This window comes from Artemia franciscana, chromosome 7, assembly GCF_032884065.1.
Source record: "Artemia franciscana chromosome 7, ASM3288406v1, whole genome shotgun sequence".
NCBI classification, from domain to species: domain Eukaryota; kingdom Metazoa; phylum Arthropoda; class Branchiopoda; order Anostraca; family Artemiidae; genus Artemia; species Artemia franciscana.
The window spans coordinates 57572569-57588190 of NC_088869.1; the positions used below are offsets into that span (position 1 = coordinate 57572569).

Here is a 15622-nt window from a genome sequence, read left to right on the forward strand (position 1 = left end):
ACTCTGGTCAAACATTTTCAGATCAATTGCTGGCAATTGGAAACGGAAAGCTCCCAGTAGTGGGAAAGCCAAAAATGTTGTATATTCGCAATTTTTACGTAGTTTGAAACACATATATAAATCTATCTATATTCACAGGTGGGACACAGGGACACAACTACAATGGCGCGTAACTAATATGGCGCGTAACGACTTACGCGCGCGGGGGGGCTTGGGGGGGGGGGGCGCGAAGCGCCCCACCAACTAGATGTTGGGGTGGCGCGAAGCGCCACCCCAACAGCTAGTATATATATAGATAAGATAAGTTTTCTGTGTGTCTGTGTGTCGAGTGACGTCATGTCATCAGGTCGTCATGGTGACGTCATGTCATCAGGTCGTCATGTCGTCATTATGACGATGACGTCATTAAAGGTATTTAAGACATTCGTTCACGGAAAAATGTTTAATTGTAAAATGATTGAAGAACCTACAATGTCAACAGCCGAAGAAGCTGCTCAAAGACTCAATGACAAAAAAATTGCTGCTGATAGAGAAAGTAAGAAAAGAAAGCGTGCCGAGGAATCACAAGAGCAACGCGAAACCAGACTTGCTGCTAAAAGAGAAAGTGAAAAAAGAAGGCGTGCCGAGGAATCACAAGAACAGCAAGAAAACAGGCTTGCGGCTGATAGAGAAAGTAAGAACAGAAAGCGTGCCGAGGAATCACAAGAGCAACGCGAAACCAGACTTGCTGCTAAAAGAGAAAGTGAAAAAAGAAGGCGTGCCGAGGAATCACAAGAACAGCAAGAAAACAGGCTTGCGGCTGATAGAGAAAGTAAGAAAAGAAAGCGTGCCGAGGAATCACAAGAGCAACCTGAAAATTATCGCCTGGCATTCAGGTACAGCCCAGTCGATGATTATAGCTTGAGTAGATGTGTTCAAATCGGGACTATGTCTAAAATTTGTCCCTATTGCAAGGCCTTGAAATTCAATGGTGAAACAATGGGAATGTGTTGCGCCTCAGGAAAAGTTAAACTTCCTCTATTGGCTGCACCACCAGAGCCATTGAAGACTTTGCTTACTGGAACTACGTCAGAATCTAAGCGTTTTTTTATCACAGATCAGAAAATATAACTCATGTTTCCAAATGACGTCGTTTGGTGCCCAAATCGAAAATCCAGATCAATTTATGCCTACTTTCAAAGTAAAAGGGCAAATTTATCACAGAGCAGGGTCCCTTCTACCATTCTCAGGCGAGAATCATAAATTTTTACAATTGTACTTCATCAGTGATAGAAATTCTGAATTGAATGCACGTTGCGAAATTTCTCCCGACGTTGAAAGGACTATCGTTGCCCAATTGCAACATCTTTTCCACGAAAATAACAATTTAGTGCGTCTGTTCAAAACAGCCATCGATTTGATGCCTACTGATACGCATAGAATTGTTATTTCCGCTGACAAAACGCCTCCTGGCCAACATGTTCGTAGATACAATGCTCCAACTATCGACGAAGTGGCAATCGTTATGGTCGGTGATCAGTTTTTACCTCGAGATATAATTCTTCATAAGCGAAACGCTCAGTTGGTAAGAATTGCTGAAACTCATCGATGCTACGATGCCCTACAATATCCTATCATTTTTGGGATGGAGCCGACGGCTATCACTTTAATATTAAATTAATGAATCCAGCCACTAACAAAGAAATGAATAAGAAATGCAGTGCAATGCATTATTATTCCTATAGACTAATGATTCGGCAGGATGAAGACAATTATATTTTAAAATGCCGTTAATTGTTTCACCAATACGTCGTTGATATGTATGCAAAAATTGAATCAGAACGTTTGCTATTTATCCGTCTGAATCAGACCAAGCTCCACTCTGAACAATACATTCATTTGCTAGATGCAGTTGTAAATGACGGTAATACCACAAACGTTGGAAGATTAACGATTTTACCTTCGTCATATGCTGGCAGTCCCCATCATATGCATGAATATGCTCAAGATGCTATTGCGTATGATCGTCTCTATGGTCGTCCAGATTTATTTATTACATTTACATGTAATCAATCTTGGGACGAGATACAGCAGCTTTTACTTCAAGGACAATCGGCGGTTTATAGACATGACATTACGGCCCGTGTCTTCCGGCAAAAGTTGAAATCACTGATAAACTACATAGTCAAACTTGAAGTGTTTGGGTCAGTGTGATGCTGGATGTACTCAGTGGAATGGCAAAAACGAGGTTTGCCACACGAAAATATACTAATCTGGCTACACTATAAAATTACTTCTAACGAAATTGATGATGTGATTTCCACTGAAATACCTGATGAAAATGTCGATAAGGGGTTATATGATATTGTTGTAAAAAATATGATACATGGACCTTGCGGTGCACTGAACGAAAATTCACCATGCATGGCCAAAGGAAGGTGCACAAAGCAATATCCTCGACTTTTAGTATCCAACACAATTACCGGCAATGATGGTTACCCACAATATAGAAGAAGATCTACTGAAGATGGCGGTAAAACAGCAATAATAAAGAAGCGTAACGGTACCACCATCGAAGTAGATAACCAGTGGGTTGTTCCATATTCCCCATTATTATCAAAAACATTTAATGCACACATAAACGTTGAATACTGTAACTCCGTAAAGGCAATCAAATACATATGTAAATACGTCAACAAAGGCAGTGACATGGCAGTTTTTGGCTTGCAGTCCGAAATCAAAGATATCGACGAAATCGTACAATATCAGGCTGGAAGATACATAAGCAGTAATGAAGCTGTTTGGCGAATTCTTTCATTTCCGATACATGAACGTAGTCCAGCTGTTGTTCACTTAGCGGTACATTTACAGAATGGTCAACGTGTTTATTTTTCGGAATCCAACGTGCAACAAAGAGCCCTGAATCCACCGGATACAAAGTTAACTGCTTTCTTTTCGCTATGCAAAAATGATTCTTTTGCAAAAAAACTGCTGTATACTGAAGTGCCTTCGTATTACACGTGGAATACTAAAAATAAAGTATTTGAACGTCGAAAACAGGGTAAGTCAGTCGACGGCCAACCTACCATCTTCAAAGATACCACGATAGGAAGACTCTACACCGTTCACCCCAATCAACATGAATGCTTCTTTCTACGCCTGCTTTTGGTGAATGTACCCGGTCCGACGTCCTTTGAGCATTTGAGAACTGTAAACGGTACTATACATGACACTTACCGTAGTGCATGCCAAGCTCTGAATTTATTGGAGAATGACCAACACTGGGATAACTGCATCAATGACGCGTGCGAAACGTCAACTCCAAGTCAAATTCGTGCATTGTTTGGCATCATACTAACAACTTGCTCTCCATCAGCTCCTACACAGTTATGGGAAAAATATAAATCAAAAATGTCCGAAGATATACTCCATCGAAAACGGTTAGAGACGTCAGATATGACTTTTGATTTTACATAAGAAATTTATAACTACACTTTAGTTATTATAGAAGATTTGTGCGTATGTATGGCAAACAAACCTCTTCAGGATTTGGGAATGCCTTCACCCAATCGTACCGCTGCTGTTTCGACATGTGTAGAATTGGATCGTGAACAAAGTTACAGTACGAGTGATCTATTGTCGTATGTACAAAATAACATTTCCAAGTTAACATCGGAACAAAAAGACATTTATGATACGATAATGCATTGTGTCGATAACAACGTTGGAGAAATTTTCTTTTTGGATGCGCCAGGAGGTACTGGTAAAACGTTTGTGATAAAACTGATTCTGGCATCAATTCGATCAAAAAATAATATAGCGTTGGCAATTGCGTCGTCCGGAATAGCCGCAACGTTGCTGCCTGGTGGAAGAACTGCTCATTCCGCTTTGAAATTGCCTCTGAATTTGCATTCTACAGAAACTCCCACTTGCAATATTTCCAAATCATCTGGGATGGGTAAAGTATTGCAGCAATGCGAACTTATTATTTGGGACGAGTGCACAGTGGCACACAAAAAATCGCTCTAGGCTCTGGATCAATGTTTGAAAGATTTGCGAGGGAATTCGAAAACCTTTGGCAGCACATTACTATTGCTTGCGGGAGATTTCAGGCAAACATTACCTATAATACCTAGATCAACCCCTGCAGACGAAATGAATGCTTGCCTGAAAAATTCTAATTTATGGGCACGCGTAAAAACATTAAAATTAACTACAAATATGCGTGTCCGATTGCAAAACGATGACTCTGGTCAAACATTTTCAGATCAATTGCTGGCAATTGGAAACGGAAAGCTCCCAGTAGACTCAATTTCAGGACGTATACAACTACCTGCTGAATTCTGTAATTTAGTGACGTCCAAAAATGAATTGATTGAAAAAGTATTTCCGAATATTCTAAACAATTATGAAAATACTAAAGGGCTAAGTGAAAGAGCGATTCTTGCACCCAAAAATATAGACGTCCACGAAATCAACAATATTGTTTTGAGCAAGATTCGAGACCAGGCAGTCCTTTACAAGTCAGTCGACACAGTTTTGGAACCAAATGAGGCGGTTAATTATCCATCTGAATTTTTAAATTCCGTGGATCTTTCAGGGTTTCCACCACACGTGCTACAACTAAAAATAGGCGTACCAATAATACTGTTAAGAAATATCAATCCACCAAAGCTTTGCAATGGCACGCGACTTGCCGTAAAAAAAACAATGGAAAACGTAATAGAGGCCACAATCTTGACAGGGCCCTTTGAGGGTGAAGCTGTTCTTATTCCTCGCATTCCCATGATTCCAACGGATCTGCCTTTTCAATTTAAAAGATTGCAATTCCCAATTCGATTAGCATTTGCAATCACCATCAACAAAGCTCAAGGTCAATTATTAGCAAAATGTGGTATATATCTTAATACTGATTGTTTTTGCCATGGACAATTGTACGTTGCATGTTCGTGGGTCGGTAAACCTGACAATCTATTTATATGCAGCGACAATTGGACAGCGAAGAATGTTGTATATTCGCAAGTTTTACGCAATTAATTTTTATTGTATCTATCTATCTGTCTATCTATATAAAAACGAGTTGTGTGTATGCATGTTTGTTTGTTTGTAAAAAGAGCATTTGCATATGACGTCATTATAAGTACATAAGGCTTTGTATATGCACAGACAATGGGAAAGCCAAGAATGTTGTATATTCGCAAGTTTTACGTAGTTCAAAACACATATATAAATCTATCTATATTCTAAGGTGGTACACAGGGACACAACTACAATGGCGCGTAACTAATATGGCGCGTAACGACTTACGCGCGCGGGGGGGCTTGGGGGTTTGGTGGGGGGGGGGGGCGAAGCGCCCCCACCAACTAGGTGTTGGGGTGCGTTAAGCGCCACCCCAACAGCTAGTAGGGAATATAAATGACGACCGGGACACAAGGAATGTTCGATTAGCAATCACCATCAACAAAGCACCGGGACACAAATGACGACCGGGACACAGGGAATATAAATGACGACCAGGACACTCAAAGAGAAATTACAGACCAGGACACCGGAACACAAATGACGACCGGGACAAAAATGACGACCGGGACACAGGGACACAGGGAATATAAATGACGACCGAGACACTCAAAGAGAAATTACAGACTGGGACACGGGGACACAAATGACGACCGGCACACAAATGACGACCGGGACACAGGGAACAACAACAACGGGGACGCCGGGGGGGGGGCAAAGGGGGATATATAAATGACGACGGGGACACAGGGAATGTTCGAATAGCAATCATCATCAACAAAGCTCAAGGGCAATCATTAGAATAATGAGGTATAGATCTGAATGCAGATTGTTTTTCCCATGGACAATTATATGTTGCATGTTCAAGAGTCGGTAAACCTGACAATCTATTTATATGCACAGACAATGGGACAGCCAAGAATGTTGTATATTCGCAAGTTTTACGTAGTTAAAAATATATATATATATATATATATATATCAATATTCGCAGGTGGGACACAGGGACACAACTACAATGGCGAGTAACTAATATGGCGCATAACGACATACGCGCGCGGGGGGGCTTGGGGGGGACTCGAAGCACCCCCACCAACTTGGTGTTGGGGTGGCGCGAAGCGCCACCCCAACATCTAGTATATATATATATATATATATATATATATATATATATATATATATATATATATATATATATATATATATATATATATATATATAACGTCTCAACCCCCCTCTAACCAAAAATCAAACTCGCAAGTTATTCCAACTATAGCATCACAAAATAACTTATGAGTTACTTTTCAAATGTAAATGTACACATTACTGATCTCATGTTCATTCTCAACTTTTTCTTTCGATAAATATCTCTGTTACTTTTTGACCCGTTTTTGATATGCTCAAGAAGAATATCTTTGTTTTCATTATATATTTGTATTTAAAATATGTTAGTACAGTAATGTATCTAAATATTTGTTTTAATACCATTTATAATACATCTACAATACAGCTGATCAAATTAAAACAATTTCGCCGGCAAAACTGTGTTTAAGATAATTAAAGAGCCTCCTGTTTACCCACTGTTGATATCTACCGTTGGTATCCTTTTTAAGATAGGTGTTCGAACGAGTCATGCTCTCAAAGAAATTTCTATACATATTTAAGGGAATTTCACTTTTTATGAGACATAGCAGTTAGAATTAAAGATGTTGACGTCACTTGGATGCTTTAAAATTAAGAAAATTGCCATATTCTGGCGGAATTTCGCCTAGAAGTTGAAAAAATTCGTTTCTCCGGCTGGCAAAATTACGTTCAAAATAAATGAAAAGATTGCTCATTACTTACTATTGAAAATCTACCGTTGGTATCCTTTTTAAGATAGGTGTTCGAACGAGTCATGCTATACATATTTAAGGGAATTTCACTTTTTATGAGACATAGCAGTCAGAATTAAAGATGTTGACGTCACTTGGATGCTTTAAAATTAAGAAAATTGCCATATTCTGGCAGAATTTCACCTAGAAGTTGAAAAAATTCGTTTCTCCGGCTGGCAAAATTACGTTCAAAATAAATGAAAAGATTGCTCATTACTTACTATTGAAAATCTACCGTTGGTATCCTTTTTAAGATAGGTGTTCGAACGAGTCATGCTATACATATTTAAGGGAATTTCACTTTTTATGAGACATAGCAGTCAGAATTAAAGATGTTGACGTCACTTGGATGCTTTAAAATTAAGAAAATTGCCATATTCTGGCAGAATTTCACCTAGAAGTTGAAAAAATTCGTTTCTCCGGCTGGCAAAATTACTTTCAAAATAAATGAAAAGATTGCTCATTACTTACTATTGAAAATCTACCGTTGGTATCCTTTTTAATACTCTTCACTTAATATTAGTTGATATTCTTCACTTAATATTGATATAATCGCCATTTTCGGGCAGAACTTAGCCTAAGAGTTGAAAGAATTGATTGCTCCACCGGAACAATTGGGTTCAAAATAGATAAAAGTTAACTCTTTATGCATTGTTGAAACTGTGAGGGTTGTATACTTTTTAATATAGGTATTCGAAGGAGTTTTTCCAGAAACCTTCTAGACAAACCTCAGAAATTTTCGCTTTTTATCAAATATTTTATTTTATCAAATATACCAGCCGGAGGTCATATGGCAACGTCACTTGGTTCCTTAAAAAAATTAATATCTTCTGCCTGGCAAAAGCTTGATGGCAAAAACGGCTGTTAAACAATAGAACAAACGGAGGAAAAATCCAAAAGGAAACTGAAAATATTAGGAAGACAAGAGAACTCACACATGTTTCCCAGCATTTAATCTCGATATTAGATCAGGACTCTTTCCATGAGTTTGAATATCCGTAGGGAAAAATATTTCTTCCTCTAGAAAACAATAAAATGAAGACTATCAAACTAAACAGACCAATAAACAAATGAATAAATAAACTGAATAAACAAGACAAAAAACGACGAAAAATATTAATAGCAATATACCAACGAAGCAGAAAACCATCCAAAGAAAGCTCTTTATCACTATTATTTTCGTCAACATTCTACTGAACCGTATAGAAAATCAAAATAAATAACTCGCAATAGGTGTAAGGCAGATGCATATTTTGTCCAGGGTATGATTAGTTGAACACAGACGAAGTAAAATGCAGATAGATATATTACATAAGAAAATTATATGGACTAAATATATAATAAATTACGTAGTATATAATTATATTGAACAATAAATCATAAATCATACAGATTATTATTTAGAAATGCATCATCTGAAATATAGTTTTCTCATAAAAATTGTAATTTCCATTTTAACTATTTTCCCAGAGAAAATGAGATTTAAGACTAATCTAAATTTCAACGAAATTTACAAAAGGCTATTGCTTGATAATCTTCAATCGAAGGCCTTGAGAGTAGATACAATTTGGATTGTGGAATAATGATAGCGATCAGAGTTTAGGACAGCCTAAAACACCAGAAAAATAACCCTTTTCATATAGACTATTTAATGTCTAAAGTATATAACAAATTTAAAAAATTAGCTGCTGTGTAAATATTGACAATAAAAGTTATGTCCGCATCATGTCTGTTAATAGCCATAATACTGTCATGCAAAAACACTACCCCGTACAAGAAAGCACGAAGTTATACATACAGTATATAACTGCTAATATATATAGTATGGATACACTGATATATTATAGCATAAATGCAGAAAAAATCTATTTATATATTTTAATAATAATTTATTTCAACCCTCTGAACAACAGGAAATGCATTAAGAGGAGTACAGCAAGGAAAAATAAAGAGAAATAAAACGATTGTAAATATATCTACTAATTGGTCTAATTTGAAGAGAAATTAAACTCCACATCTACTAAAAATATACCGGTAATGAGTCCCAATATGTGAATGAAGAAAAAAACAAACAAAATGACAATCAATATTCATTAGAGCAAGGAAAACATTTCTAAGCAGAAATGCAAAAAAAGTACGACTTTCGTTTAGAATACGTGAAAGAGTTCCAAAGCGGGACAAAAAAAAAATATGTGGGGAAAGACACAGTATACAGCCTACCCAGGTTTATCTTACAAAACTGGCATTTTACACGAGCGAGCAGCCCATTTCCTCGACTTTTCTTTAACCTTGAAGACCAGAAGTGACCTAGTGGCCTTAACAGGGGAGCCAGACGGAAGACCTAGGAACTTATAACGACGAATCAGAAATAATCAAAGAAAGAAGAATGACTATATGAATATTATATTATATTATATTTTAACATTATATTAATATTAATATTATAATATATTAATTATATTATATTATATAATATATTAATATATTAATATTATAGATGTTTATTCCTTTGTTGTAAGGTGAGATAATTTCTATTTTCGAAAGGGCCAAATTCACTTGATAAATCCACTAAAGGATATCAAAACAAAGAAACAACCAATACAGCACGAAAAAAGTTAAAAATATCAATCAAGTACAAAACTGGTCAATAAAATTTTAACACAAATTGGTGAAATAAAAAAAAAAATCCTTGTCCAAGAAATAAAATGAAATGCAATTAATGGCAAAAAAAACAAAGGGAGGGATATGAAATGATAATACTTTACGGCAAACAATTTTAACAGGCTAAAATAAAAAAAAACAGCCGAATTTCTATTTAAGTCAAATACTGTAAAAATAAAAACAGTTGAAATCAAAATGTCAATTAAATGTCAAAATGAAATATTTACTTATGAAACATACCCCCTGTCTAATTATTATTCCGAATGATTTCTTTTGTATGAAATGGTATAGTCTGCAACTATGTTATGGATGGAACGCTAGATGTGTCTGTTGGTCCACTCATAGAAGTTCCAGCTAGTTCTCGGGCAATCTCGGGTTCAATTCCAGCAGCAGCAGTGTTTTCTTTAATTTGTTCAGTAATTATCTATAATTAGCAAACTAAAGTCATAGATTATAAAAAAAATATTTTGCGAGTAATATTATTTCTGGTTGATCGATTTGTTAAATAAGATGGATTGGAAACGTCCCTTGACCATTTCCACCTGACGACGTTTACTATCGTCGTCTGAATTTAGCGTCAACTATTCTTCAGACAAAACAAGAAGAAAAAAAGAAACAACAAAAAAAGGAAAAAACTCGCAATTGAAAAACTTAATAATAATAAAATTATTTAAACATTATCGATATGAGCTTTTTCCAAATATACACGCATAAAATATACCTATAGACTCCGCCAATCCCCATCCTTTTGACTGAAACAGGTTCGAATTTTGTAATGTTGGCTCATTCATTTGGCGATGAAGCTCAGATTCAATTCGTCTAAAATCAGCTGATGACATCATTTTTTCACGAACTCCTCGCTGATCACTAGAACAATATGGTAATTATATGGAATGAAGCATATATATAACATAAGGAATGAAGCAAATGATCACTAAACTGAGCAAATTTTTGCACATAAACAAAAGGTAGCCTCTCACTAATTTTCTGAAATTCACAGAGACGTACTTGTAATATGAGAGGTAGGGGACCAACCATGATTGGGATACTAAATATTTTTATAATTATTAAGTGTCGCTATTGTCTTTAAAAAAAAAGAAAAAAAAATGGCAGTATATTAGCAAATATATTTGTTTTTCCTGCATGGTGAGGCATTAAAAAAGAATTGCAGCTAGAACTTTGCGCCCACATTTTTAAAAACAAGACACGTCAAACAGAGCTTTCACAACAGAATTTGGTGGTTTTATGAAATATTCAAGTACCAAGGATAGTAAAAACAAAGTCTATAGTGGAAACTTAAACAACCAAGAATATCTTCAAAAAATAGGAAAACTCAGAATGAAAAAGACCCTCATATGCAGTTTTTAGTGAAAAAAAAAAACAAGCAAATAAACAACACAACAGAAGCGTAGGTAAAAACTAGTATAAAAACATGTGACATTAAACAGCTTATGAAGATACAAATTTTCTTTGAATGCGCCATGTCACTTTGAATGCCAATGTTAGAATTTTTTCGGACGCAAAGCATTTTCAAATTTAACTAATAAGTTTTTCATGTTTGTTTTGACTCTTGGCAACACCAAGGAAAACATGGTACTGTAAAATACTTTTTTTTTTCATTTTGATGTCCATAGGACCTTGCGAAAAAAAGCACAACTGCGCAATTAAAAAAAAACACTACCTCCAACTCAAAGATTAGTTAAAATAATTTTATTAACTAGGTAATTTCAAATTTTGAAAAAAACACTGCTCTCACAAAATTTTTTTAATTTTGTTGTCACTCATCAGTAAAGTTACAAAAATTGGATTAATTCCATTATAACATCGAAAATTTCTGAATAAAACAAAAATGTTATCGGTAAGACTCATCTTTATTTTCTTCCTCCATTTTGTTTAACTGTTTAAATTTCACTTAGCTGCTTTTTCGTCCTTTATCTTTTTTCATTTTCGCTTAACCGAAGCATGCAAGGTATGTAAGAAATACTTACTTGGAAATGGGTTCCTCAAGAAAAGCTTCAATAACAGCCAGCATATTGTGAAATTCCCTCGGTGTTAAAAAAGCAACCAAAGAGCCAAATTGGAAGCTCAAGTCAACCTATAAAAAGAATCCTGGTCGAGTTAATCACGTAAATAAATACAAATACAAAGATGTTTATTTAAAAAAATTAGTCACAAAACCCGAAAGGCCAAATTCAAATTTTGAGGTCAATAAATAAAACAAAGACTAACAAAAAAGGATAAAAAGCAACGAAAACTAAAAGATTTACCACTGTTTCGAGAAATTTTTAAATTGGTTCCCATTGATGTTGTTGTTGTCTAGAAAAATACTGCAAATTGCTCAGTTATCCAATAAAAGTCGAATATTTCAACACAAAATTGCTTGGCAAAGGAACTAAAGTCAGCAAACAAAATTGCGAATATTATAAAATTTTACTGATTAGCATTTGTGTGAGTTAATCCTAAAATGGTATGATCAGGAGCTGTTTTTTCTTTCTTTTTGGTTTTTCCTGTAGTTTAGGTTAGCGTGCATTAATTTATTTTCACAAGTAAAGAATAACAATCAAACTAGAGTGGTTCGAATTTTTTTTTTATTGAAAGATAAATTCACAAAGCCAAACACCCATTCTGTATATAAAATTTATATATATATATATATATATATATATATATATATATATATATATATATATATATATATATATATATATATATATATATATATATATATATATATATATATATATATATATATATATATATATATATATATATATATATATATATATATATATACATATATATATATATATATATATATATATATATATATATATATATATATATATATATATATATATATTATATATATATATATATATATATATATATAAATTTATATATATATATATATATATATATATATATATATATATATATATATATATATATATATATATATATATATATATATATATATATATATATACAATCAAGAATAACAATCAAACTAGAGTGGATGTTAGTTTGTTTTTTCAAAATTTGAATAAAACGCTCCTATATGGCATTTTGGACTGACAGCTGAGCAAAGCGCCAGGCTCGAAATAGTTAAGAAAAGAGCTCTAATGATAGTTTCAAAGCAGGCAGAAATGTCTGCTTTGAAACAAAAGAAATGTCTGCAAAGTTCAAAATGCAAACTCTAGAAAAAAGAAGAGAGAAACACTGCATGGAACTCGGAAGAAAATCTCTGATCCACCCAATCCACAACCCCCCCCCCTCCCTCAATCCACAAAAAACGACTCCCGCGCGATGCAGTGCCTGTTGAGAAACTTCAGCCGGTACGCTGTGCCCACCAGCGGTTATCGCAGAGTTTTATACCAAGTTTTGTAAAAATGTAGAACGAAAATACGGAGGATTGATTAGTGTTTTGTTCTCTTTTTTTGCGTCGTTTTTTAATGACTATACCAAAGAAATTTGGCAGTGCCATGAAAATTTTGGTGAAATAAAAGCTTATCGATCTATCTGTCGAAATTTGTTTTATGTGGAGATAGAAGATAAATTCACGCAGCCCAACACCCATTCTGTATATATATATATATATATATATATATATATATATATATATATATATATATATATATATATATATATATATATATATATATATATATTCTTTATGGTTGATTGTGTATGGCTATGCTGTTTGACCTATGTAATTGTATGAATGAGTAGGGTTAAGGCCTCATTCAAGTACTGATCTATATTAACTACTAATGTAGGAAAACAATCTTCCTTTTTTTTTTCTTTTTTTTATGTGTTTATGCTGTTGCATTGGTGATTTCTTTTTCCATTATATTATACATGATATATATATATATATATATATATATATATATATATATATATATATATATATATATATATATATATATATATATATATATATGTTTGTACTAACAACAATGAGATATATACCTTGGGTCCACTAATAGCTTCGTTTAATTTGAACCTCACTTTGAGTTCATGTTTTCCAGAAAATTTTGCCAATAAAATAGGAGGTGGAGGAAGAGTTTGACCAGAATCAGGCTTCAATTCCTCCGTTTCAGATATCTGGAAATAAATTAGATAATAGGTTCATCTTCAATATCATACAAAATTCATTCGCATCTGAAATAAAGATTAGCAAGGCGCAGTATCAATTATAATCATCCTAAAGTAAGCACTGTTTAGAACCGTTTTATTGTCACAAAATTGATTGTTTTATATTCATATAAGACGATGTTAAACAAAAAACTTGTCAGAACAACCAACCACCGGTTGTCTAGACGAGAATCAGAAAATCCTTGATCTGAAAATGAAATTTCAGTATCATGTTACTTATGTTACACTGAGTATCATCAGATATTCTTTGTTTAAGTTTTATAAACAATCAAAGGATTTCATCTCACTTCCTAAACCTCTTATTCAAAACTGATTCTTTCACTCGTTAGGCCTTTACTAGAATACTTTTTTTTACAAATTTCTACAAAAGGCTCCTGGGACATTTTGTTGTTGTTGCATATTTAAAAAGTATACAAGTATAACTCTTTCCGTTATTCCATTTATGAGAGGGGGTGCCCTCTCCTAAATCCCTTGCCAATTACGCTAGAGATTTTTAGTACTGTACTTCTTCCAGGAGGTTCCTAAAGAATTGGTACAAAAAGATAAACTTTAGAGCATAGAGCGTGGGATTGAGAAGGAGATTTTCCCCTATCGTTTACAGAATGGTTTCTGTTCATTAGAATTTTTAATGTTGCTCCTTAATTTCAGTAGAAAAATTTTTTTGTTCATTTAATTTCTTATTGTTTTGGAAAAAACGGAAATCGGTATACAATATCTTTCCCCCACCCTCGAAAAATTCCTCCCACGGAAAATTTCCCCGTGGAACTTCCTCTCGCGTATATTCCTTTCGGAAAATACCCTCCGGACAATGCCCTCCTCGCAGAAAATTCTCACGAAAAATCCTTTTCACTTCATTTGCAAAAAAGTTTGTCTTTCTTCCACTTTCTGGTAGTTTTCCAAATCATAACGGTGCCCCCACCCCTTGAAAAATTTTCCCCGCAAAAAGCCCTACAAATGGAAGGTTCTTATCACGTACAATTCCCCCATGAAAAATTACACCCGCGGAAAATCCTCACCCCGTCCCTCCAACGGAAAAAGTGGATTGGTGCGCTGGATTTAGGATCCTTTGTCCAAGGGGGCGAGGATTCGGATCCTTGTGTACCCAATTATTTGGTTTGAGATAGGGGTCAGTCGCGTGACTTTGTAGGCTCAGCCAGAGTCGACGCAGCTCTAAATGGGTACCTGAAGAAATCTGGAGAAAGTAAACAGAAAGGGTGTGCGAAAGCACAGGATGGCTGGCCCCATCCCCCCATTGTACTTCATGGCCAAAGAGCCTGAAGATGGAGATGAGCACCACCAGTTGGGACCTTAAGGGCCTAGTGCCGCATCCTTTTCCCTTTTCTTACCCAACGGAAAAATCCTCACGACAATTCCCTCCCCACTGAAATTCCTCCTGCAAGTTTTCTCCACATGTAAAATTAAATAGCCATAGAGAAAGTAAAACAAATAAAAAATTCCAGATGTGAATTCTGGCAAATTCTCCCAGTGTAAAATTTCTTGTGAAAAATTACTTCAAGTAAACTTTCCTCTGCACGGGAAATTCTACCTTGAAAAATTCCAGGAGCTGGAGAAAGGGTACGATTACTCCTGGAAAAAAAAAACAACAAGAAGACATGCATCCAAGATCTTTCTTCGGGTAAAAAAAATTTCACATTTTGTAGATAGGAGGTTGAAACCGCTACAGTAGAGTTGTATGACATGTTGAATTTGATGGTTTGATTGATATCACATCTTTTGACTTTTTGTGGGTATTTCCTCCTATTTCAAAAATCAGCCAAATTTTCTCAGACTCGTACCTTTTGATGGGTAACATTTAACTTAATAATTTCAGATATTTGAAATCAGCATCAAACGTTAAATCTCTTGATGCATTAACTGTTAAAAAATCCCCACTTCTAGAGTTTTGGTTACTACTAGACCAAGTTGCTCCTT

At 34.8% G+C, this 15622-nt stretch overlaps 1 protein-coding gene across 1 annotated transcript in view; it reads right to left on the reverse strand.

The window, feature by feature from the left end:
• The window catches only part of LOC136029521 (autophagy-related protein 2 homolog A-like), a 129332-nt gene that overhangs the window by 74353 nt on the left and 39357 nt on the right, over positions 1–15622 (reverse strand). The window contains exons 6-9 of the mRNA XM_065707973.1: positions 13505–13639; positions 11521–11627; positions 10254–10399; positions 7807–7891 (exon numbers count right to left, since the gene is read on the reverse strand). Coding sequence (XP_065564045.1) covers positions 7807–7891; positions 10254–10399; positions 11521–11627; positions 13505–13639 — 473 coding nt within the window. The remainder of the gene's footprint in view (positions 1–7806; positions 7892–10253; positions 10400–11520; positions 11628–13504; positions 13640–15622) is intronic.